Here is a 25741-nt window from a genome sequence, read left to right as displayed (position 1 = left end):
TCGCCGGTAGCATCACGGCTGCATATCGTTCACCTTGCCGGATTTGCCTCTGAATGCCATCCTGAACCATCAGGTTTCTAGCATGCTGCAGTCGATCTTAAAATATGACGCTTGAATTCTTAGTCTCCATCCTTTGGATCTTTTAGACTTCCATGTACACTTCAATCTAACATCTCTTTAAGGTTAATCAAGTTTAGAATTGTCCATGAAGCAGAGAGGATATATCAACAATGTAACATAGTAGTTGGTGAAGCAAAGAAACATATGTATCGATATCAAATTTATGCATATAGGGATGCGGTCACACAACACAACCACCTCTTCATGTCACTGATGTCAGTTCACGAAGTTGGATGCTCTATTTTCCGACACGTCCAGATCAGGTACAATCCAACCAAATCGTCTTGGTTTCTAATGTCTCGATTCTATGATACCATGGTGTGGAAGGGCCAGATCGCATGGTTTCCATCCCTTCTGGCCGTCCGGCGACAAGTTAGAGTCCCAGTAGTTAGGATGTATTTCGTTCAGCTTTTCTGTATCAAATATCAACAGTCTCCTCTTATTCATATGTTTATTACTTTCAGTTGATAGCATGTTCAAAATCCATTAAAGTTGTGTGCCATTGTTTTCAAATTGATATTTTTCATGAATTAATTTGTTGTTGTAGCAGCCGTTTTTTGCTCAACTGAAACATTATGGCCACATGAATTAGGGAAATAATTTTAACTTCCGAACTTAATGAAAAATAACCATCTATATAACTTATATAATTGTGCATTTGGATAATATGATGCTTATCTGAGTTTGTGCATCCGTGATTCATCTTCAAACAATCACTTGAAGTGATCATAAACAGATCATCAACAATATGATGTCTGCATTTGGTCAAATATTATGATGGATACGAAACACTGAACGTTGGTATGGTGAGAAGGTTCATCTTACGCCCATTCTACTCTATTGGCTATTGTATATACGTGTTGTTCAGCCATTCTGATACCGAACTACTGATAGGGGTGCAGTAGTATATGATTCAAGGGGTTGAAATTTTAGCCAACCAAGTTAATACCAGCAACTCTTTTCTCCAATTTTTCTCTTAGTTTCTCTTCCCTATCCATCTACCTATATATACCTAACGAAGAAATTCATTTGTTTTTCTTTGATGTCCCTGCTGATTTGTGTTTCTTTACCTGTCGCTAAAGATAAAATAGATGTACACATTTCTTGCTTAATTTACTTCCTCCTATGGTGACATACGTCAATACATTGGAAGAGTTGTTTTAGTCATTCTGCATCTTACAAATGATTAATCTCCATCGCACTCATATTAAAAAAACATAATTACTGTTCTGTTTCTTCAGGGTGAAAGGTAATTTTCGTTTTCTGTAATAATATGTTTTCTTTCTAATTTGCTTGAACACTAAAGAACATTAATATACGATTATATAGCTATGACACGGGACAATATTAGTTAAAATCATTATACAATTACTATACTTATGACTAATGAAAAAACTGATCGAGTTTACTGTAATAAAACACTTTGTTAGCACTTCCTACATAATTTACAAAACGCACTCTTCTCTGTATATACAATAAGTGTATAACTTCATCTGTATTAGCTCTTGATACTAAGGGAGCGAACAATTTTTCCAAAATTTACTCTAAATTTGTTAATCTATATGTTTTCTTTTTTGCATTCCGACACATTTATACTTCAAAAAACTAGCCCACACAGTCCTGTGGGTTGATGACTAGTATATTTAATAAGGACAATTATTTTTCGCAAAATAAACCTTCATAACCGTCAAAAAGGGAAAATAAGAAAACAATGATTTTTTCGGATGCTTATATATGACAGAGAAAAGATGGACCCACGGGGCACGGCCCACGGCCCACAGTCCATTGTTCACCTGAAGGCCGAAAGTTCCATATGCTGCTCTCAGCCTCTCACCGTCCCACTCTCATGCTCAGTGTCCTTGCACCTGCACACACTGAAGGAAATAGCACTCAAGTAAAAAAAAATTGCAGTCACCACTCTGCTTCTCCCTTGACTCCCTGGATCTTCCCCAACGCCGGCAACTGGACACCCGATCCGTGACCTGAGACCAATCGACGCCGTAGTACTGCTGCCCCACCCCCGTCCCTCATCCCTGCGACATCCCCATCCCTCCTCTCGGCTCCAGCTCTCCCCCATCTTGCCTCCCGTGTGACCGACGGCTCCACATCAACGACCACCTCCGGCCGGTGACCCAGGACTGGGAGGTGCTCGATCTCTTCATGCTCATGGTCGATCCAGTGCTATGCGCTATCAGAGGTGGACGCGGAGGCACAGGGCTTCTCTACACTTGAACGGCGGCCGCGGTCATCGCACACTGGAGGACTCAAGTGCACCGGGCACCAAGAATACAAGGTCCAAATTTTCTCTCCATTTCACTTTCCGAGCTGCCATTCCGTATGGTCCATTCATATGTAGCAGATTACTTTGCTAATAAAGCTAAACACCCCGTTGCTTCATCTTTGCTGCTAAGTTTCAGAACAGCTCACAGACTCAAACACTGAAATGGGACAATACTTTTGCAGGCTCGCAGCTCAATCCAGTAATAAAATAAAGCAACAGAATCAGAGCAAGTGAAAATCCATGTTGATTTGCTGCCAGCAAGATAAAACTCATGCAGGTTAGGGTTGTGTACATGAAGGGACGTTAGTCGACTTATTTATACCAGAAGCTGATGTTGTGCATTTGTGGAGGGTTTGGGCGTCCTACGACTAACAGTATTGGTTTCTTTGCAGCCGATGAAGTGTTCCTCCTGGAGGGGAAGGTGGTAAAAATCAAGGTGGCTAAGACAGATATCCCAGCGGCAAGTTGTTGAGGAGCTCTTTGGTGTCGGCACCGGCATGCGGGAAGAAGCAATCTGGGCAGACATTGATGATTATCTACTGGTGGAAGCGTAATATTTTACACACTTATACCGATTATTGTTTGGCCATAAAAACTGCACATTATTTGGACCTGAGTTTACAAATCAGTTGTTGGTAAAATCCGGGTTAGTCTGCCCAGGATGTACCCATAAACTTATCTTTCCAGTAATAGTGATTTCTAAAGATAAGAGAGGAGTGTGTTGGTGAGAGGTTCCACGCTTGCATTATGTATGTTTGCGAGTTGTTGCTTTGAAGGTTCCTGCTCTGGTCTTGGATTGTGAACCCGATATTGACTTCAACAAAGACATACAGGCTAGTACTGAATTTTAGACGTTGTTGCTGCCGGGAGCAATCCTCGCAGTAACGACATTACCATTACCAAGCAGCTGCTTAAGCCTGTCATCAGCGTGTTTGAAAATAGAACCTAGACCCTTATCTTTACCTTATCCATGCATGTTTTCTTTTCTACAAAGTTTTATACATGTTTATAATAATTTGATAGGGAAGAACTTTAACATGCTGATGCTCTTATTTTTGCAGATACCAAACGTTTGTTTCTGGATGGGCGAGTTGTATTCACAAAGCAAGCACAACCTGTAATGCCACTCAAGGATCCAACATCTGATATGGCTATCATTGCACGCAAAGGTTATATTTTGGTACAGGAAATTCGTGAAAAGCAGATCCAACGTTTCTTGGAGGTTGTTGTTTATAGTATTGGAAATATATTGGGTGTTGAGAAAACGACAGAAAGGTAAAATATTGCCACATTTTCTGTATATCTTGAAAGGTGTTATCTGTTCTACCACATGTTATTTGACTGTTGTATGCTCCTAGTTTTTTGTCCGTTCATTACATGACATTAGTGTGACCTGCACTGAGATATAAATATGCTTTTCAATTTGCATAACTACAAGCCAAAACAGATGAAAAGGGAACAGTTTCAGAAAAAAGAGAGAATAGGCTTCAGACAAATTAAGAACATCGATAATAGCCAGGCCAATGAGACAAAGAACATGCTTCCATTAACAAGATAGGCTGCTCGTATAAGCAAGCACAAAAGTATTTACAAAACCTGATATTTCTAGAGAAATATCGAGACGTCGGATTCATCATCTAGGACAGTAGCACAGTAAGTTAGTTCATCGGCGACATTGCGTACTCACATCCACATCCACTGAACATGAAAGATACTTTTTTTAGTGCAACATAGGTCACATATAGTGCTTTACTACAGATAGAAGACATTCCAGGTAGTCGTTGGCCCATGGTTGAGGCAATACGAACTACGGCGAAACGAACGAAGTGAGGTCACCATCTCATCATAAGCAGGTTGAGTAATTCAGCATCACCAAAGACAGAGAAAGCTCTTACCAAGAAAGAAATTTTTTTGAGGTCAACAAACCATAAACATTGTTTTGCACAAGCATAATAAATTTGCTACTGAAATATACAATAATATAATAAAAGAAATGAACTCAAACTCACACATGCATTAGTTGTAGCATGTAAATTAAAATCCAGATTATTTACAGCAGTACACCTCTTTAGAATTTGACAAATCACTGAGGCATGTGGGAAAGGTCCTATGTCATAACAAGTCATAGAACTGCTTAAGCTGCTACATAACATGAATATTCATAGATCCGAAAAAGAGAAAGAGCACTATATAAGAAGAATAAATAAGAAGAAAAGACCAGCCTAAAGGATGAACAAACCTGTTCTATCCCTCCAATACATCCCTGTACACAATATTCTTTGTGCTCTTTCCAGTGGGGCCTATGTCTATATTTGGCTTGGCCAGAATCCGAGTGGTCTGCCTTGACACACCCCTTGAAAGTGCAACATAAAGCTGGCAATGGGAGAATACAGGCTCTGGGAGGTAAATACCAACAGTCGGAATGGTTTGCCCCTGGGCTTTGTTGATGGTCATTGCAAAACTCAACCGGATGGGGAACTGTTTCCTCTTAAACTTGAATGGAAGTGAAATGTCCTCCGAGGGCGACAAAGGGATCCTCGGTATGAACACTCTATTTCCAGCATGTTGTCCACCGACAATCTCGGCGTCGATTGCGTTATCCTGGAATGCTCTAATCATCAGTCTTGTTCCATTGCACAACCCATTGTGTGGATCGAGATTTCGGAGAAGAATGGCGGGACAATTGATTTTGAGTTTCAAATCATGCGGGGGCAGGCCATTTGGAGTCAGTGAGTTGAGATAGTCCAGTGGGTAGGTATTGCGTGCATCATCCTCGACAGAGTCAAAGCTATAATATACCTTTGCCTGGCCAGGAAATCGGTCAATCATCTTTTTATTCAGATTGTCCACATGATCATTCTTCGTTGAAAGAATGGCACGTGCACTCATGTAGGGTCCAGATGTGGCGTTCTCATGAAGTGATGGGAACACATCTTCAATAAGCTTGTTCACTGGTTCTTCGGTAGGAGTGAAAGGAATAACAATGTCATCCGGAAGACGCACATAGTCACCACCGATCGTCTCTTCTGTTCCATTGCCTATTCTTAGTAGGTACTCGGAGAACCACTGATCGGTTTGTGCCCTCATATTGCGCGTGAGGCGTATCTTCCTAATCTTATCCCATAAATAAGACCTCTGTAGAGTAGCATCAGTGATTTGAGCTCTTGTCCCACGTGTTACAACGGGAAGGACCTGCCTAAAATCTCCTCCAAACACCACGACTTTCCCCCCAAAAGGTAAAGCAGATCCCATGATGTCCTGTAGGGACCTATCAAGCGTCTCAACAGTTTGACGCTTCGTCATGGCTACTTCGTCCCAGATTATTAAAGATGCCATACGGAGCAGCTTTGCGGTACCACTCTGCTTGGTGAAATTGCATGTGCTGCTGTTTGTGAGCCTAATCGGAATTTTAAACCTGGAATGGGCGGTGCGCCCACCAGGCATGATCGATGCCGCTATGCCAGATGTAGCTGTAGCAATAGCTATTTGACGTAGCGAGCGGACCTTTGCAAGGAGTGCTTTGTATAGATATGTCTTCCCCGTGCCACCCGGACCATCAACAAAGAAAATCTGGCTCCTTTTATTGAGAACATGAGAGAGGATTTCATCAAAACCAGCACGCTGCTCTTTGTTAAGAGATGTAACCATGTTTATGTCTTCTTTGTCAAAAGTAACCGACAACTCCTCCTGTACCTCTCTGGAATCTCCATGGGAACACTCATCATCCAATGGATCGAAATCCGGGAGTCCATAACTGCTAATATTTTTTCCCATGGAATGCACCAGATCCCTAATGTTTCTAAGGACCATCTGCTCTAGTGCGGCCTGGTTGGGCTGGTTACGACGGTAGTCCTCAGACATTGAGTCAAGGTGCTTCTCCCATAGTGATCGGATTTGGGTGACCTCGCAGAACACCAGAATAGTTGCAAAAAGCCTTCTCAGAGCATACGGCATTTGGAAAGTAGCTGCCTCGGTCAAGCAATCATCAAGTGACTTGTCTGTCTCTATGAGACCTCTTCGCTCACATGATTCTCTGAAAGTCAAGCAAGGCCTGCCATTTACACTTTTCAAATCCTCAAATGATGTTGCACCTCTCACATGATTCATGAGCACTCTAAGGAAGTATCTCTCACCTTCAGCAGGATGTGCATAGACAATTCTTCTAATCTGTCCCCGCCCCTTTAACTTTCTTTTCTGCCACTTCTTCTTACCCTTGATCCACCGGTAGAATTCTGGGAACTCTTTGTACAGGAAGTTCCTCGCAAAAGGATCCACCAGGTTCATATTGAAAAATTCAATGAGCATGGTACTGGAAGAAGAGGGCCGGCTGATGACGTCATCAAGATTATCGCCATCTCTAAATGTGACAGGCTGCATATCTTCCAAATGAAGTTGCAGTTGGAGAACAGATGGAGAGACACCGAACATTCGGAAACCGCAAATCCTAGTGATAGACTCCTGTGGCCCCACAAACCTAGCATCCCTGTATTGTTTAATCTCATTGATTACTTCACCATCATTCTCACCCATTGGATCGACTGAGAATGAGGCACGATCATGTCTTTTATAGATGTACTTGAATAAGTATTTCACGGCCTTGATGCTAGAGCAGGCTTCAACATTGATGTGACAATTATACCGCATAAGCAGACCAGGGTTGTATGGGACAACCCATCTATTATCCAGCTCTGCTCTTCTGACCTTCACTTGTTGACCATCGTGCCTCCTCCTATAGATAGGATATGAGTCCTTTCCTTGTTGCGTGGCATCACAAAACTGCCGAGGATAGCGAAATCGACATTGACCATCTATCATGCAAGGACAATTTTTCCTAAGAGCACCACATGGTCCATGGAGCATATGTTTGACCACCAGAGCATGCAATACAGGGTACTTGTCCTTGTTAGGAAGTTCTGCTGATATCACCTTGTCGTATCCGTCTGGGTTTGTTAGCTTGCTATCCGAGCTCATGATCATAAGCATGTGCTCGTGTGGCAGCCCCCTCTTTTGAAACTCGGTAACATGGACATATGCAACAACCTCACCAAAGTACTGTTTTTTTATCAAGAGATCCTTCATACTTCGCAATTTGGCCCTGTATACTCTCGCCACAAGGTCTGGACGGTCTTGTGGTGTCTGCCCGGGTTCAAGTCTGGATGTAATTTCCTCCCAGTGCGGGTTGCAAGTCATTGTGATAAAGTAATCAGGCTTCCCAAACCGTTGGACTATCGCCATCGCATCAAGAAATCTTCGCTGCATGTCTCTATCACCTCCGGGGAAAGTCCTCGGAAGCACGATTCTCTTACCAACCCGACAACCACGTGTCTCTCCAGCATCCATGACATCAACAACACCCTTAAGAAAATAAATCAATCAAAATATCATTCTGCATGGTATTTTTAAATGTGTAGGGGCCATGTGTGTGTAATATAAAATGGAAATGGAGAACAACATGATACCTGGTATAGATCAGCTCGAATGCGTTTTTGATTCTTAGGCTTGGAGAAGAAATCAAGTCTCGTAGTCTCCATCTTGATGTACATGTCGACTGCCCATTGCTGGAACCCACGTGCACCGAACAATATAATGTTGAAGAGTCCTTTCCTGACTTGTAGCTTGAAGCAATAGTACTCTCTTGCGCTGACAAATTTTCTGGACCCTCCGGTTGCATTATCATCGTGGTCCTCTTCGTCATCTAGAACATGGATAAAGAAATGATTGATTGGTGATCTCCACAAACAATGAATAAAATGTGAAACGCGTTGAAAGCATGCGGATAATTACCTGCTACCTCATCCGTGTTTTGTTCCATGTGTACATCTGAACTCCGATCTTCACGCTCGATGTCAACCTCGGTCTCCTCTTCAGCAACTTGAGGTGGTGTCTCATATGGTATCGAACGGTTCCATCCCGTCTCCCCTCTCGGGAAAAATAATGGATACACCAAAGGATCATAGCAACCATAGTAAGCTCTAATATATATTGGACGGTCCCCTTTGCTGTAGCGTACACTTTCTAGCTTCTCAGTGCCAGGAAGGCGAATAAGGGCATTTATTGTTTCCTGCATACTATTTCCCTTTCATCTTTTGGACTACATTTGCTACGGCTGGGATATGTGAGACTCGAAGGGTTTGTTACTATCGTGAGGGAACATATTTGTTGTCAAGCGGCTTCAAATGGTTCTCGATGATGTATCGACAACTTGTGCGTTTAGATGATGTTTTTTAGCAAAAGTAAAGAGGTGTCATATGTTAATAATATTGATCATTTCAAAAGTTGATACATGAAAAATTAGTAGCATCGGACCTACAGGGTATGCCCGGTATGCCGGCGCATACCCTTCGGCCGAGCACGCCGTGCTTAATCAGCTTACTAATCATTGAGGGACGAGACTACGCGGCGGCGCCGCACGCTTAATCCATCCGTGCGGCGGTTTGCCTGAGAGCAAGTACAATAAATTCTAGTCAGCTGGCTATAAGGATTAAAATAATATATTATTGCTTAGTTGGAGGAGAGAGAGGAGGAGAGAGAAGGAGAGTGGGCTCTTATGCAAGAGCCAGCTCTAGCACGTGCTCCTAGGCACTTTATGAGAGTGAAAGGTGGACCATACATTGATAAAGTATTATAATTTATAGCTCACTATTGTATATGTTGGCTCTAAATTGGCTATAGATGACATGGCACTTGGGTTATAGCCAGCAGCTGGTTACACTATTGGAATTGCTCTGACTGCAGTTTCTCTCGTCCGTGAAGCTTTTTTTTTTTTTTTTGAACAAGTGAAGCTCTTTGATTGGACCGTTCACTAAAAGCATGCAAAATCAGCTGGCCCACGACATTCAATGCGTTTTTCGGCTGCAAAAAATTAAACAATGACGTGCACTAATTATTTTGAAAAAATTAGGCTCGTTTAAACTTGGCAAGTACCCAATTAATTAGGTAATTTGGACATAATTAATCTGGCAACTGCTAATATGGCAATTAGACCAAATTAATCCAGGAATTAATCCCCTAATTATCGGGCATAATTAATCTGGTAACAATGAGTTTCTACCACTAATGAATTGGGAAATTACTGCTAATTAATCTGGAAATGGTACTCCCCTAATTATCAGTAATGAATATGGCAACTGAACCGAATTAATCCCCTAATTATCGCTAACGAATATGGCAATTTCATCGAATTATCTGTAATGCCTCGCCCCTGCGCCTTGGTGCTCAACTACGGCGAGCACTCCCCTGCTGCGCTGCGGCACCATAGAAATGGCCGGTGACCTTCGGAAGCAGCCACCTCCTCGCCCACGCGTGCTCTTGTGGCGGCGCCCCTCCCCGCTGACGGGTGCTCGGCCGGCGGCGCTCTCCCCGCTGATGCGTGCTCGGCCGCTGCGGCATCTCCGGCGTGCTCGGCCGCGGCAGCCTCCCCCGTCGTGCACCGAGAGCTCCCCCGCCATGCTCAGGTGCGGCATCGCCGCGTGCTCGACCGCTCCCCCGCCATGGTTTCACAGAGAAAGGTTTTGTGGTGGAGAACGCTCGTGAGAGGAAAAGGTGCGACCGGTCCTTTAAGGGTGTGATGCACTTTTCCTAATCACGATGCACGGCGCACCGGAGATTTTCCCATCATTGAGCTGCAACAATGCATGGCTCGTTCAGAGATAGGTTGCGATTAGCTTTTGTATAGCAATAGCATGCATGTAGTCTCGCGTGTAAGCGCTAGCTTATAGCTATGGCCAGACACCATGCACCATGTATCCATGTTAGCTATTTTCGTAATGTACCATTAGCTATGTTGTCTAATTAAAGGAAATATTTAACTATTTTATGAATGTTGGAGAGACTCTACACTGCATTTTAGTACTCCTTCTGATCCATAATTGACTCAACTTTTTCTAAATATAGATTATTTTTTATCAACAAACATGTCTAGATACATCCGTAAGTAGATAAAGTAGAGGTAACTAACTTAGATCGGAGGGAGTAATATATGGGCTAGCTGTGTAGTATCAGCTAATAATTTAATCAAATAATAGTAAGTGTATAATTAATTTCTAGATATTTCGTTGAACCTTTTGGTAACATTTTTTTACATACTTTGCTGTCTATTTTAGTATAATCCTTCTATGTGTCATAGTGCTACCAAAATGATCATCTCGTGGTCGAATAATTCAGAAACTAGTGTCGCACCTAACGGCGAGAATTTTGTTCAATATTAGAACATCCCGTCCATGGTGCATCTACCCTACAATTTAGCTTGTGAATATATGTTTTTATTAAATTACTTTCTCATATATTATAATCATCAATTCTTCTTTATGTCTTGAGACAAAATCTTTCTTTACAGACACGCCAACATTTTGGTGCGGCATACCCTTTACAAAAATCCTAGGTCCGCCACTGATCAATATATATCTTAATAGTTCATTCTAAACGGGAGCGGAAATTTGGCTCCCGGGTGCATTCCCTGGTACCTGGAATGTTGAATAGAGCTTGGAGATTGATGTACCAGGGTCAATACTCTGGCGTACATGCAGCAAGAAATCAAGGATACTTTGCTGGACCAGCATACGTCCTGCCCATGGCCCACAACACATTAATGAGCAGGCAACGGCGAGGCAACCTGGACTGACGGCCGTGCGGTGATGATGACCTGGACCCGCAGAACAAGTCGGTGTGGGGTTAGCTGGACCATGGTACAGAACGCTAGCGCTTGAATTAGGGATCTGAATGTTGCCACCTCTGTTTTTTTTTTTGCGGGTAAGTGCCGCCGCTGGTTGAAAGTCAGGGTGTAAGCGGTGGCGGGCCGTCAGCGGCGCGGCAGTTTCGGGCTCAGTTAACTACGTATGCGAGCTCCCGCGGAAAATGAAGAAATAGAACGGCCTACGCAGGCCGGCCCGCAGTTGCCGCGTAGTGCCGCAAATCGCAAGAGAGATTCCAAGACAGTACCGACCCCGTCGAACCAGGGTGCCTGGGTCTACCAGATCCTGGTCAATATCTGCAACGCGGCTTATACGCGGCATATCGAGTACGCGGGCTACTGCGGAGCGTCCCGTTTGTAGCGTGAGGTCGATTTGGACAAATTTGACCCTTTTTTGAAAGTTCAGCACGATTTGATCTTTTTTGAAAAATATTCAAATTCTAACCCTTTTTAGTAGCGCTTTTCTCCAGGGAGCTACCCTCTTCGCCGTAGCGCCGGCACGACTGGTGCTAAGCTTGTGCCAGCGTGGCGAGGCTGGGCCCACAATTCGTGAGATCAACTCCATTCCTAGGGGCGCTACCCTTTTGAAGTTCAACTAGCTACCCTTTTAAAGTTCAACTCCCCTTGCAGTGGTGCTACCCTTTGCAATATGTTAAGTCGCGTAGGCCGCCCCCATCCGCTCCACCTACCACTTACCCTTCACACCCCGACCAGGAAGAAGCCAGGACGCGTCCCCCTCTCTCTCCCCTCTCAAATCCTTCTCCAAAATCCCCTAGATCTGAAGATTTCTTTGGTGGATTTTGGTCCCCCTTGATGCAAAGAGGTGTTCTCTCCCATCCACTTCATTTTGTCCAATTGATGTCATGTTTTTGGTTCTATTTTGGTAAATCTTGGTAACCCTAGAAAAATTGATGTCATGTTCTATGTTCTATTGTTGTTTTATGGTTCATTGGTGGTTTGTATGATGTATATTTAAGATTTGTAGTTTATGGTTAGCCTTAAATCTATTTGGTGACATAGATGTAGTTAGGGTTAGCCCTAGATCTACTTGGCCACCATTCTATCTTCTTATTTTATTGTTGAAATGCATATGTTATAATGTAATATACGTATAGTTCATGCATTTGGGTTGTTGTAATTTGGTTATAGATGGCGAGAATTTTGAGTGTCCACTATGTGGACAAGGACGAGTTCATGAAAGGCAATGTCGAGTTAGACCCCGATGAGGTTGTGATGGTGTTTGAAAGAAGTCCCAACTATGCCGAGGTTGTGGAGAAAGTGAGGATTGAGTTGAAATGGATGAGCCCAACCGATGAGATAGAATTAGAGGGAAGGTATAATGTTTCCTTTGGTATGCACAATCGTTGGAAGACAATGAATCTCAACTCAGATGAAAGGTGGAGTGCATACAAGGAAGTGGTGGCCGAATCGCAATACAAGGCTCTCGAGTTATTTGCCACAAAGAAGGTATCTCCGCGGCCACACTTGGACTTGAACCGGCATGCCTCCCCAGTTCATGGTAGGAGCCCGTTTGTTGAACCCGATATTGACATCTCAACAAGTAGTCCTCCTCCGATGACACAAGATGTCATGACCCAACAAGAAATCAGGCAACCACCGATCCCGATTCGCAATGGCAATTATGAAGCAATGGAAGAAGATAATGATGACTACGAGGGCGACGGGTCCGAGGGTCATCCCAATGACAATGAGGTTGGTGATTTGGATGTGTATTGTGCGCAAGAGGACATGGACCATGACATACCTTATAACCGATGCTACGCATCAGAATCGGAGGATGAAGGTCCCGAGGAGGAGCTTGAAGAAGGATGAAAATCAACCAAAGAAATCTTCAGATCTAGGGGATTTTTGGAAAGGATTTGAGAGGGGGGAGAGATGGGGACGTGCCCTAGCTTCTTCCAGGTCGGGGTGTGAGGGGTAAGTAGTAGGTGGAGGGGATGGGGATGGGGGCGGCCCACGCGACTTAACATATTCCAAAGGGCAGTGCCCTGCAAGGGGAGTTGAACTTTAAAAGGGTAGCTCCACTCAGAAGGGAGTTGAACTTCAAAAGGGTAGCGCCCCTATGAATGGAGTTGAGCTCGCGAATTGTGGGTCCAGCCTCGCCATGCTGGCACAAGTTCAGCGCCAGTGGCGCGGGCGCTACGACGAAGAGGGTAGCTCCCCGGAGAAAGGCGCTACTAAAAAGGGTCAGATTTTGAATATTTTTCAAAAAGAGGTCAAATCATGCTGAACTTTCGAAAAAGGATCAAATTTGTCGAAATCGACCAGCGTGAGTTGAAAGGCAGGCCGAGGCCATTGTACTCTAGAAGCATGTCGATTGTTCTCCACGTTCTTGATTCAGCGGACTCGCTAGCACGCTGCGCATGGAAGGCGGCGCGGGAGCAGTTTAGGCGACCAGGTGCGAGTTAGCGCATCTTCGGTCGACGCATTTCGGACGTCCGAAATATCCGTTTGCGTCGGCCCGTGGACTCCATGTGGCCCAGGGCGACCGTTTGCGTCGGGGGTACCTCCAGCGGTGCCGACGCATTTAGCTCGCTAATGGCGTTTTACGCCCCGTCGAGGACTGCCGCCGGCGATTAACTGTTCTCGCGCGAGTCGCGACGACGATCGTTCCCGCGCGTGCCCAATACATTGGCATGTTTCGCTGGCGTTTCACGCGCGCGGGAAACAACCTGCGCGGCAACGCTGTTTCCCGCCCCGCCGTGGCTATATATGGTGGACACCGGCGGGGGCGACGGGCACACCTCAAGCTAAACCATACCATCCATCCATGGCGGGGCAGAACCTTAGTTGGGAGCACGTTGTTCAGATGTGCCGCCACCTCCACCCGGAGGAGGAGGAGGAGTAGTCGCCGCCAGCATTGAGGCCCAGCAGCTGGACCTGGAGGCGGCGGCGGAGGTGGAGGTTGCGGAGGCGGTGGCTGTGGTGGCAGAGCGCGCCGAAGGGCGCCTCGCGGCGACCAGGGCGGAGATCGCCAACGCCATGGCTGAGCTCGCCGACACCAGGGCGGAGCTCGCGGAGGAGCGGGCAGCGATGGCGCCCCTCTGGCGGCCCCACCAGCGGACGCTGTCATCCACGACATCGTGAACGACGCGCCCCCGTCCCCGGTCGCTTCGACTGCGCCGGCGACCAGCTCGTTCTGGTTGCGTCCTTCGAGACCCTCGCTGGGGACGCCCAGCGCCGCCAGACGCGGTTGGCGGAGGAGGAAGCCAACAGCTATGCGATCGCCATGGCTGGGAGGTTACTGTGCTCCGACCTGGACTCGCTCCAGCGGAGGGCCCCTTCTCCCGCGCGGGTCGAGCAGGAGAACCGGGAGCTGGCGGTCGCCATCGCCGCCAGGGACGAAGCGGTGGCGGAGGTGGCTAGGGATAGGGCCCGCTTCGTCGCCCAGCTGGCGGGGTTGCAGGCGGCCCAGGCGAAGGAGGAGGCGGCGGCCCTGGCGACGGCAGAGGAGGCCAACTCTATGGCCAGGACACTCCTGTGGGACTCCTCTCTGGCCGAAGCCCTCGAACGCCGCAGGCGGGACGAGATGTCCAATCGCCGGCGTGTCCGGCGTGCGGAGTGTGCGAAGCGCTCGCGCTTCGACGATGGCACCGGCCCCTCCGGCGGCCAGTAGTAGGCCGCGCGACTACGAGTAACCAAGGCAGGTGTAGGCCGCGCGACGGCGAGTAGGTACGGCCGTTGTAGTTTTAGGTTATCTCGACTAACCATCTCTGTAAAGATGGTCCTTTTGGCCAATCATTAGTAATGAAAAAAATCTTTTGCTTACCTACTCACTGGCAACGGGGCCCAGATGCACCCAACGCGGACACTTTCCGCGACCGAGGAGCGTCCGCGGAGACGCAAATCTGGCGCATATTTGGGACAGGTTTGCGTCTCCACGGACGGCCCGGTCACTTTGCGTCGCCCCGCTGGAGCAGGACCCAGACGCATTTCCGGTCACGGTGGACGAAAAAGGTCGCTCAGCGTCCGTTTGCGTCGCGGCGCTGGAGATGCTCTTAGACTAGCCACAATGGGAGTATCATAAGTAGTATCATGCATGCCCTGTTGGCAAAAATCTGATGTGGCGCACCAATTAATGAGACGAGAGATGAGTGTGGTATCATAATATGATACCGTATCATAGCACGTAAAACTAGAAAATTTAATGACAAATATATCATGTACATAAATTTGCATTGAGATTCTACAAAACATTAAATATGATGATACTATGTTACTATCTTATGATACTATGCATTGTGGAGATAGTATCATACACTAGTATCATGTGCATGATACTAGTGTACGATACTTCTCATTGTGACAAGTCTTAGTGGCAACTACACCGGCGACATTAAGTTGCAGCTTCATCGGCGATGGCCAATGGAGTTCCCTTATTTATTTTTATTTTTTTGTCAGGAAACTTTCATTAGTCAAAGGGGTCGGTACATTTTACAAACAGGCCCCTTAAGAAAAAGAAAATGTAAAGCAGTCCTTGAGTATTACAACCAGGACCCTGAAGAAAACTGTAGAAACGCGATCGAGTCCTCAGTCACCGCCGCCGGTCTCAGACCTCCAACTTCAGGCACCATCGTCGCCGCCGGGGACCTTGCCACTTGGGGCGTCGATGGCGTTGCTTCCTGGAGCGGGGTCGGGGAAGATCCTCACGCAGAGGAAAGATAGCCGACGATCTAGTCGACTTGGAGTGGCTCAAAACGCCGAAGATAGCGCCGGCTAACCATGGCCGACGCTGATGAACTCCGTCAACAGTAGCTTCCAGCGTGCGACGCGCACGCTCGTCGTCTCCCTGCCGAACTCCAAATCAAAGATCTTTGGATCCCTCTTCTCCCCCTGTCTATCACCACGACCACAAGAGGGGGTTGGAGGCATCCGCAAATCCTTGTGATTTGGCATCCAACACTCGAGCTTTATTGAAAGGGATGAATGGAGGACTCCGCTCCTCGCCATCTCCGACCACCGGAGTGCAGCAGCGAACGAGAGTAGCTCCCTATTCCAGTCGGAGCAGCTCGCCGTCTCCAGCCGAATCCACCCCTCCGGCATGACGCCAAACTGGCACCAGGGCCAATAACTACTACTAAACCTAGAGTAATATACATAGGGGCCTCTGTTCGACGTGATTTTGTACTCGGCAAATAAAAATCACGTGATATAGTGGTGTGTATGAAGTGCAATTACAAAAGGTGCAACTGTCAAAGTTAGAGACCTTTCTCAAGAAAATGAGATCCGGGTGGCCGTATAAATACTTGCAGCTGCCTATGCTAATCTCTACTAATAATTTACGAATATGTGGAGTTGGTAGGTCAAAAAACCGGTTAAATTTTTGTCCATCAAATAAACCGATATGAATCTATACCTAACAAAAAAACACGTAGGATGTCTATTGATCCGGAAAAGGAGAAAACCGATCGATCTGGAAGGGAAACCATCGACGCTACAAAAGGAAAATTTCCGTAGGGATTGAGGATCGGAGATCGATACACATCCACGGCCACGGGCCATCCGCCATAATACCTCTGTCGTCCTACACTCCTACTACGTCTTCACCAGGCGGCAACTCCTGCTGCACCATGGCGGAGACGGCAAGTCGGCAACGCCCACTCCGTTGTCCTCACGGCGACACACCATGGAGAGTGGGACCCGCCAAAGATGCTATCCGGCTCAACGTCGACGTGGTGATCTAGCAACCGCCATGACACCTTCCCCGTCCTGCTCACCTCGGTCTTCTCTACATCAGGAGAGGACCAGGCGGCCTCTCGTGGTGCAACGTGGCGAAGATAGGAAGGGGTACTCCGTCCTCCTCGGGGAGACACCATGACGAGCGGGAGCGGGACGTGCTCTGCCTCTTGCCGCCGTCGTCACTGGAGTGCAGCCACGTAAGGGACCTGAAGGATGGGAGCGGCGCTCGCCAAAGATGTTGTCCGGTTCATCGCCGACGTCGTGTGTGTTTTCCAAGCCTAATTTAGATGCGGGTACATTGTTCCATGGTGCAGAAAAGAGCGGCGGTGCAGGCGGCCATGGTGTTGGGTGGAGATCTGATGTCGTACACCCACGGGCCACGGTAGGCTGGGGTCTAATCTGGTGGCCGCTACTTGAGTAAGGACTAAGCAGATGCAACAGGTGGAATTGAACACCCACGACTGAAAGTTGCTAGCCATACGGTCGTGTAGGATCTCCTGTTGTGCGGCTGTGCCGCAGGTTGTTTGATTTGTGTTTATCGGCAAACAAGCTGGACCACTGAAAACTGAATTCTTCAGATCGGACTATTGCCTAAGAGCTCACAATCACAAGCTTTGACAATTGAGCCATGAATCTGTGAAACACGCTCAGCGTCAATTATTTAAGTTCCAGTTGCATCGACCGAAAGATCAAGTAAAGGTAATGAACCAGCATCAGGCTATCTATATGTTTGAGATGAACTTTCAAATGTGAACACAAAGCAAATTTTGCTCGTAGTTACCTTCTGGAAATTAGTGTTGAATATTGTTTTCTCCCTGTTTCCTTCTCATCTTTACTATTATATTCCAGTTGGTCGTACGTCATACAACGCGTTTGGTGAGGAGATTGGGAACATCCTGACCGTCTAATCTTTCTCAAACAACGCAATCCCAGCCCAATCCCAGCCCTGGGGGCTGCGGTTGCCCGAGCGCCGCGATCTAAGGCCCCTCCGGCGGAAGCCCTACGCAAAAGTGCGAGATCTAAAGGGGCAACTGAAGGCCCCCAATCCCAGCCGGGGGGGCTGCGGTTGCCCGAGCGCCGCGATCTAAGGCCCCTCCGGCGGAAGCCCTACGCAAAAGTGTGAGATCTAAAGGGGCAACTGAAGGCCCGGTCCTGGAGCATGCCATTCGCGCCACTGCCGAGAAGAACTCCATGTCCAAGTGCTCCATCGAAGATACCGCTACCCCGTCCTCCGCCACGCCCGCCCCAGGTAATCCCAACTTCCCCTCTTCCTTTGTTGCTTTCCAAGATTCTTCGGTTGAGCATCTTTTTAAGGTGGCTAGAGATAGTTGTATCCTGTTCAAATCCTCGGAGGGGTCGCCTGCCCAAGCGGTGGCTCTGCTCCAAGCTCGTGAACGCGCCCAAGCTGAACTGCTCGCAGCCAGACGAAAGATTGAAGAGGAGGCGGCTAAAGCCAAGGAAGAGGCAGCGCGGGCAAGTACTAACCAAAGGGAGGAAGGTACTTGCCCAGAGGGAGGTTCCGAGGGGGAACCAAGCTCGGGCCCTGGCAAAACAAAGAAGCTTGCTCCCAAGAAGAGGAGAATCGCTCGCAGACCTACCCCTGTTGGGCACCGGCCGATAACCCGCCAAGCACTGGCGCTTAGCCTGGTTCGCCAATGAGGGCCCTCTTCTGGAATATCAGGGGGTTCGGCCGAAGGGGGAGGCGAACCCTGCTCAAAGACTACCTCAGGCTTCACCACATTGATCTGGTTCTTTTGCAAGAAACCATTAAACAAGACTTCACGGACGTCGAGCTTGCCAGCCTTGAAGTTGGCGAGAAATTCTTCTGGTCCTGGCTCCCGACGAACGGCCATTCGGGAGGCATGCTTTTGGGAGTTAGGGACAGTATGTTTGAGGTGGGGAGAATGGACAGGGGTCAATTCTTCCTTAGCCTATCTATTCTCCATCGTGCTACCAAGAAAAAGCTGGAGGTCATTGGTATCTACGGTCCCGCGGACCACGCTCTCTCCAGGGGGTTCCTGGCCGAGATTACGGACAAAATCGCCAACTGTGCCCTTCCGATTCTCATGGGAGGGGACTTTAACCTCATCAGAGCTGCCGAAGATAAGAACAATGACAATCTTAACTGGACGCTCATCGATCTCCTCAACAATAGTATTGCTTCATGGGCCCTAAGGGAAATTCCGCGCACGAGGGCGCGTTTTACCTGGTCTAATCATCAGCTCAATCCTGTCCGCTCTGCCCTTGATCACGTGTTTGTCTCTGCATCCTTCGAAGCCATTTTCCCACTTTGCTCTCTGTCTGCCGAGACCAGCCTTGGTTCTGATCACACGCCGCTTGTTTTTGACACCGGGGAGGGCTTCCCCGTCCGTTCCAACCGCTTCTTCTTCGAGACTAGCTGGTTGGAGCGCCCCGACTTTGTCCCGCTGATCCAGCTAACCTGGGCCAGGTTGCTGTCCAAGGTGGGCGGCCGCGACATCATTGACTGGTGGTCCTTCATGTCGACGGGACTAGATAGTACTTGAGGGGCTGGAACCAGAACCTTGGTAGGGACACCAAGGCTACAAAGAACGCACTCTTGACGCAGATTGCCCAGCTCGATGTGCTGGCTGACACCTCTGGTCTTGACGAAGACGCCTGGGCATCTAGATATCACCTAGAAGAGCAGCTGCTGCATATTTATAAGATTGAAGAGGAGCACTGGAGGCAGCGTGGCAGAGTCAGGTGGGCTCTGCAGGGTGATGCGAACACAGCCTACTTTCACGCCGTCGCCAATGGCAGAAGAAGGAAATGCAATATTTCGGTGTTAATCTCGGACAGCGGGACAATCACGGACCCGAAGCTCATCCAGCAACACGTGTATGATTTCTACAGGAACCTGCTTGGCTCGTCAGCCCCAAGGGTGTGTGGGTTGGCGCCGGATACCTGGGATAGGTACAGTCGGGTCTCAGAGGAGGAGAATGTGAACCTGGCTTTCACATTCTCTGAGGCTGAACTCGAAGCCATTGTTAAAGACATGAAGACTGACACTGCCCCGGGCCCGGACGGTTTTCCTGTTGCTTTCTTCAAGAAATTCTGGCCGCAGGTCAAACTTGGTGTTTTGCACATTCTCAATGACTTTGTGATGGGGCGCATCGACATCTCTAGGCTCAACTTTGGAATCCTTTCGCTTATTCCGAAAGTTCCGGGCGCATACCAAATCACACAATACAGACCGAATGCCTTGATCAACGTAATCTTTAAGATCATCTCCAAAGCCTATGCCTCTAGGTTGGATCCGATTGCTCATAGGATTCTATCCCCCAATCAAACTGCCTTTGTCAAAGGAAGAAACATCCTCGACGGCCCGCTGGCGCTGTTGGAAATTATCCACGATCTGAGGAAGAGAAAGCATAATGGGGTGCTTCTCAAACTTGACTTCGAAAAGGCCTACGATAGAGTGAACGGGGACTTCTTGGGAGAAGTTCTACGTTGCAAAGGTTTCAACGAAGGCTACATCCATAGGATTACCCAACTTGTCTCTGGGGGACAAATTGCTATCTCGATCAATGGCGAAGTGGGGCCGTTTTTCAGAAATAGGAGAGGGGTTCGCCAGGGAGACCCCCTCTCACCGCTGCTTTTCAACTTCATCGGCGAGGCCCTGTCTGGTATTCTCTCTGCTGCTACCAAGGCCGGACACATTCACGGTCTGGTTCCGCACCTTTTGCCCGGGGGTATCTCCCACCTTCAGTACGCAGACGACATGCTCATCCTCATCCAGGGTTCGGATGAGGATATTGCCAATCTTAAATTCCTATTGATGTGCTTTGAGGATATGTCTGGGCTCAAGATCAATTATCACAAAAGCGAGGTCTTTGTGCTGGGTCAGCGGTTCGAAGAGCAATCTTCTATTGCTAACAAGCTAAACTGCAAGCTTGGCACCTTCCCCTTCATTTACCTGGGCCTTCCTATCTCCGACAGAAAGCTAACCCTGGAACAGTGGCTCTTTTTGGTGCGGAAACTCGCCATCAAAATTGAACCTTGGCTGGGAAGGTTGATGTCGTCAGGGGGACGACTCATTCTTTCTAATGCGTGCCTAGATAATCTCCCAATGTTTGCGATGGGTTTGTTCCTCCTCCATGACGGGATTCATGCGAGGTTCGACTCTCACCGCTCTAAATTCTTTTGGGAAGGAGCGGGACCAAAGAGGAAGTACCACCTTGTTAACTGGCCAACTGTGTGTATTCCCAAGGAAGATGGAGGTCTAGGGTTGCTCAATACCAAAAAGATGAATTTGGCGCTGCTGCTTAAATGGATTTGGAGGCTCTATCAGGAAGAGGACACAATCTGGGCTCGTATCATCCGTGCTAAGTATGCTGACGCCTCCGACCTGTTTGCGGGATCAGGTCAGGGAGGTTCCCCTTTCTGGAAAAGCCTTCACAAAATTAAACATCTTTTCAAGATTGGCGCAAAGCACAAGGTGCGGAATGGCAATAGAACCAACTTCTGGAGGGACTGGTGGTGCGGGAGGGCCCCCTCCTAGAGTCCTTCCCTATGTTATTTGCCATCTGCGACAACCAGTCTATTTCGGTCGCTGACGCGCTCTATCAAAACTCCCTGCAAGTCCGTTTTCGCCGCTCACTTGATCCGGAGGGCCTGCGGCAGTGGGACGAGCTCCAAAGTATCTTGGCTAAGGTGAATCTTACCACTGGTCAAGACAAGATCTCCTGGCACCTGGAACAAACCGGATCCTACTCAGTGAAATCCATGTACGCTATGCTTTCGAAGGGCACGACTATTGCCCACTTTAAAGACATGTGGGATGCCACGGTTCCGCTAAAAATCAAAATCTTCTCCTGGCAGTTAGCGCTCGATAAACTGCCCTCGGGGTTGCAGATCCTTTCTCGCCACGGTCCGTCCAATGGACAATGTCCTCTGTGCGGTGCGCCGGAGGATGCTAGCCACATTTTCTTCTCCTGCTCCTTGGCGATCTTTGCGTGGTCAGTCACGCGCCAGCTGTTCGGGTGCAACTGGCGCCCCGCCAACTTCGCCCAATTTCACGCCATCCTTTCTAGCTTCTCAGGTTACCCCAGAATACTGTTGTGGATCCTTTTCCTTGCCCAGTCTTGGGCGTTGTGGAATGTGCGCAATAAACTTGCCATTGAAAAGAAAACTATTGCTAACCCAGCTGACATTATTTACAAAATCATCATTTTTTGCAGCTGTGGAACCTAAAATGCAAGTCAAGAGAAAAGGAGGGCATAAACTGGATGGCACGCGAGCTAAGGGAGTTGTACGCGTCGCTCAAGCCAGTGTCGACGTGATGGAGTGGTCCGTGCCACGGTGCGGGTCCCTGGGACGGTCAGGACTTCATGGAGGCCTTGATGTGTTCTGGTGTTGCACCTTACCTTGTCATCCTGAAACTTTTAGTCGTGTGTGCCTCTTAGTGTGTGGCCAAGCTGTAATGCCCAACAGTTTGTATCTGAATCCTTGATACCTTCGTGGCTTTATTAATTAAAAGTCGGGCAAATCTTTGCCTATTATCTAAAAAAAAACAACGCATGCATGGGTCATACCCGTCTGATCTTCTCAATCTCTATCCCACCGTCCCGCAAAAGCAATATCGGGAAACAATCTTTTGTTTCCTTTTTTCCATCACCACTACTAAAATGAAAGATCCAAAGGGCCTGATCCCGCAAAAGCAATATCGGGAAACAATCTTTTGTTTCCTTTTTATCCAACGGTTCACAGCCAACCCGTGTTTGACGGGAGCGGACTTATCACGCATCACCACTAATCGGCCCACTCATCACGCATGAATTAACTGAACGCACACGTCCCTGCAGTATCCCTGCCACATCTCCGTGGCCGTCGCCGCGCTGCACGAGTCGCTCCAGCGAGAGCCTGCACGCCAGGCCAGGCCGCCGCCACGCAGCCCTCCCTGCGCGCTCCACCCGCCATGCACGCTGCTGCTGCCGCCGCCATCAGGGCGTGTGCACCGCCATGGCGCCATCCCTGCCACATCACCGTCGCCGTCACCGCCCTCCCGCCGCGGTGCACGAGTCTGCACGCAGCCACAAGAGCATGCAAGCCAGGGTCAGGCCGCCGCCACGCGACTCCTTCATGCACTCTGTGGCGGCGCCGCCGCAAGAGCCTGCACGCCAGGGCCAGGCCGCCGCCACGCGATCCCGCCTGCGCTCCACCCGTCCTACACGTTGCGGCCGCGCCGCCGCGCCGCCCCGTCACGTCGTGTGCATCCGACAACCGCCAGCCACTACTAGGAAAAAGGCAATCAGTGGCGCACCACATATAGCCTTCAGTGGCGCACTAGTGGTGCGCCACTGCTATCACGCCACTGCTAACTTTTAGTAGTGGCGCACTAGTGGTGCGCCACTACTAAGTTATACAGCAGTGGCGCACTTGTAGGTGCTCCACTAGTAAGCAAAAGGGTGCACCACTCCTAGAGAAATAAGGTGCGGCACTGTTATGCTCTATGTGCGCCACTACTAGAGAAAAAAGGTGCGCCACTATAGGATGATATGGTGCGCCACTGCTCCATACATAAATAAAAAATAAAAAAAAGCCACATGGGCCTGGTAGTGTCTGGTTGTGGCAGGCGGTGGACCGAAAACTAAAAATGCCCCTGCTTTCTGAATAAATAAGTTTTATTACAAATAAAAGATACAACCAAATTTGCAGCTAGGACCCTAAAAAAAGTTTCAAAAAGCAATCAAGTCCACGCCGGCGCTTGTCCTCGATCTGGTCCTCGCCGGCGCTTGTCCTCGATCTGGTCCTCGCCGGCGCTCGTCGTCGATCTGGACCACGCGTGCGACGACGGCTTGTCCGCCTGCAGGGCCATCCAGAACCAGAGTGCCGCCCTGAAGGACACCACCGCGTCCGCCGCCACCAGGTCCGGGTTGTTCAGCAGGTCAAGGGGCCGTCGGGCGCTGTGGACCACGAGGCGCTGGCTGACGACGTCGACGGTGGTCCAGACCACCTGCGCGGCGACGGCGGCGGACACGCCCGCGGCGGCCGAGGCGATTGCTGAAGCGGCCGGCTCGGAGACGCCGAGGCGGACGGCGGCGGGCCCGACGGAGCTCTTGGTGGCCTCGAGCGCCGCCATGTAGAACGCGCGGGCCGGGACGGTGCTGCGAGGAGGCGCCGAAGCCGCGGAGGCCGTCGCGGGAGAGGATGGCGCGCACGGTGGCGGCGGCAGCCTGCGGGGGCGGCGCCACCTGGAGGTGCGTCTTGACAACGACGGCCGGGTAGAGCGCGGCGGAGACGCCTGAGAAGAGCGCGGCGCCGAGCATCTCCCAGTTCACCTCGGCGGGGAGGCGCCGGATCTCGTCGAACGCTGCCGCCGCGCACCGCTCCTCCTCCATGAGTCGAAAAAGTGAGAAGCAGCGTGGCAGATCACGAGTACCAGATCGAGATCGAGGAGCACGAGGCGGATAGCGCGCGGGGGGGAGGAGGGAGCGCCGGGGAGCGACGGGGAGAGGGGAGGGAGGCCGGCCGGCCGGAGGGGTGGCGGCGACGGCTAACCCTAGTTGGGGGATGAGACCATTCTTACAGGTGAGGGAGAAGTGTGTGTGGGTGTGTGGGTGCGTGCTGTGGCCTGTGGGGGTGGGTGTGTGGGTGCGTGCCGTGGTGGGTGCGTGGCTGCGCGTTGGCTGCGTGCAGGTGCGGTAGTGGGGGCTAGCACAGTGGCACACGACGCGCAGTGCGCCATGGGGTCGTGCGATTTTGGCCAGCATAGTGGCGCACCACGTATAGGTGCGCCATTGTTACGTAAAGTAGCAATGGCGCACCTATACGTGGTGCGCCACTGTTAACCTGAGATTCATCTATAATTCAGCTTAGAAAGTAGTAGTGGCCTATCACTGTACTAGTGCGCCATTAGTAAAAAGTTAGTAGTGGAGCACCACTTTTTGGTGCGCCACTGCTATATAGCAGTGGAGCACCAGTGAAGTGGTGCGCCACTGATACCATTATTACGGCTAGGCCTTTTCCTAGTAGTGAGCAGCAGCACTGCATCCGAGTTTAAGGTGAATTCTGAATAATTGTTTTCTGAATTTTGCGTGCGGCATTGTTCTGCTAGCTTGACTCAGTTTATGTCATTACTAGTGGTTGGGGCGCCCCATGGGGCGCCTCCTCACTGGAAAGTGGCGATCCAATCGCTCACCTTCATAACCCGTGCACATGGTAACTCGGAACAAGAAGGTATCATGTTTTCTTTAGCACATGGAAAGCTATCAATCAGCATGCTAATCAAGTTTTGATTTGCTCGGCTTCTAAACATAACTCCCTAAGTCTATAGTCCACCCGCATTGTACAAAAAACTTCGTGAACAAAAGTTTATATAGTTTACATAGACCATGATTTTTTACATGAAAGAAATTCCTATGGAAAGATGGACCAAACATGTCAACTAAGCTAACGCGCGTGCTTTACAAGTTTACATGGACAAAAGATGCTCACATGAAAGAAATTCAGGAGCAGCATGAACTCCAACCTAAGCTAGACTGGAAATATACTTCAAAGCACTGTATCTTACAGTTATAATCGACCAATGTTCCAAGATGATTTAGGTATGCATAAGTTTCCACCTCCTGCAACAATGCTTTATATATTACTCCAACATATTATCATCCTTCTTTCCATATGATTTACCACAAGGCATGCATAAACTACAGACAAACATCAATTTATGTAGATCCATCTATGGATGTGAGCAGAGACATTTTTCGACCCTTCTCAAAACACTGGATCCATTGTTGACGGCCCTTCTCAAAACACTGGATGACAAAACGACCAAGCTGAGATAATTGTCAAATCAACAAATGGCTCATTGGCATAACTTAATAGGACACATGCAAAATTAGAACAAAACTAACAAAATAACCATAACAGTAAAATGTGTATCTTAGCATGACCGTAACTTACTCAATTTCCTCTTACAATTTCTAAACAAC

At 48.6% G+C, this 25741-nt stretch overlaps 3 protein-coding genes and 1 long non-coding RNA gene across 4 annotated transcripts; 1 reads left to right on the top strand and 3 right to left on the bottom strand.

Annotated features, from left to right (window-relative positions):
• The first annotated feature begins 1979 nt into the window (after nucleotides 1–1979).
• Nucleotides 1980–3733, top strand: LOC127295456 (uncharacterized). The gene is made up of 4 exons (XR_007847848.2): nucleotides 1980–2413; nucleotides 2584–2678; nucleotides 2794–2951; nucleotides 3463–3733. It is a non-coding gene; the product is annotated as an uncharacterized lncRNA (long non-coding RNA).
• Nucleotides 3734–4071: 338 nt separating this feature from the next.
• On the bottom strand, nucleotides 4072–6503 carry LOC127295454 (uncharacterized). The gene is made up of 2 exons (XM_051325411.2): nucleotides 4641–6503; nucleotides 4072–4291 (listed from the first exon to the last, which is right to left on the bottom strand). Exon 1 carries the CDS (start codon nucleotides 6353–6355, stop codon nucleotides 4646–4648), a length of 1710 nt encoding a protein of 569 aa, XP_051181371.2. The 5' UTR covers nucleotides 6356–6503; the 3' UTR covers nucleotides 4072–4291; nucleotides 4641–4645.
• On the bottom strand, nucleotides 6406–8213 carry LOC139830156 (uncharacterized). The gene is made up of 4 exons (XM_071818155.1): nucleotides 8186–8213; nucleotides 7861–8096; nucleotides 6535–7756; nucleotides 6406–6434 (listed from the first exon to the last, which is right to left on the bottom strand). The coding sequence occupies exons 1-4, from the start codon at nucleotides 8211–8213 to the stop codon at nucleotides 6406–6408; spliced, it is 1515 nt and encodes a 504-aa protein (XP_071674256.1).
• Nucleotides 8214–23499: 15286 nt separating this feature from the next.
• LOC127347637 (uncharacterized) lies at nucleotides 23500–24151 on the bottom strand. The gene is made up of 2 exons (XM_071818154.1): nucleotides 23970–24151; nucleotides 23500–23917 (listed from the first exon to the last, which is right to left on the bottom strand). The coding sequence occupies exons 1-2, from the start codon at nucleotides 24149–24151 to the stop codon at nucleotides 23500–23502; spliced, it is 600 nt and encodes a 199-aa protein (XP_071674255.1).
• Between the last annotated feature and the right edge of the window lie 1590 nt (nucleotides 24152–25741).

The sequence above is a fragment of the Lolium perenne genome, chromosome 4 (assembly GCF_019359855.2).
Source record: "Lolium perenne isolate Kyuss_39 chromosome 4, Kyuss_2.0, whole genome shotgun sequence".
Classification (NCBI taxonomy): domain Eukaryota; kingdom Viridiplantae; phylum Streptophyta; class Magnoliopsida; order Poales; family Poaceae; genus Lolium; species Lolium perenne.
This window is presented reverse-complemented; position numbering and strand designations above follow the sequence as displayed.

What these genes read in the sequence shown, in the direction of transcription:
- LOC127295454 (XM_051325411.2), bottom strand. Translation starts at nt 6,355, where the DNA reads ATGCCGTATGCTCTGAGAAGGCTTTTTGCAACTATTCTGGTGTTCTGC.
- LOC139830156 (XM_071818155.1), bottom strand. Translation starts at nt 8,213, where the DNA reads ATGGAACAAAACACGGATGAGGTAGCAG. An exon ending in AAACACGGATGAGGTAGCAG is followed by an intron (nt 8,097 to 8,185) that starts GTAATTATCCGC and finishes TCCATGTTCTAG; the next exon opens with ATGACGAAGAGGACCACGAT. An exon ending in TTCGAGCTGATCTATACCAG is followed by an intron (nt 7,757 to 7,860) that starts GTATCATGTTGT and finishes TATTTTCTTAAG; the next exon opens with GGTGTTGTTGATGTCATGGA.
- LOC127347637 (XM_071818154.1), bottom strand. Translation starts at nt 24,151, where the DNA reads ATGGAGGAGGAGCGGTGCGCGGCGGCAGCGTTCGACGAGATCCGGCGC. An exon ending in CAGGCTGCCGCCGCCACCGT is followed by an intron (nt 23,918 to 23,969) that starts GCGCGCCATCCT and finishes GCCTCCTCGCAG; the next exon opens with CACCGTCCCGGCCCGCGCGT.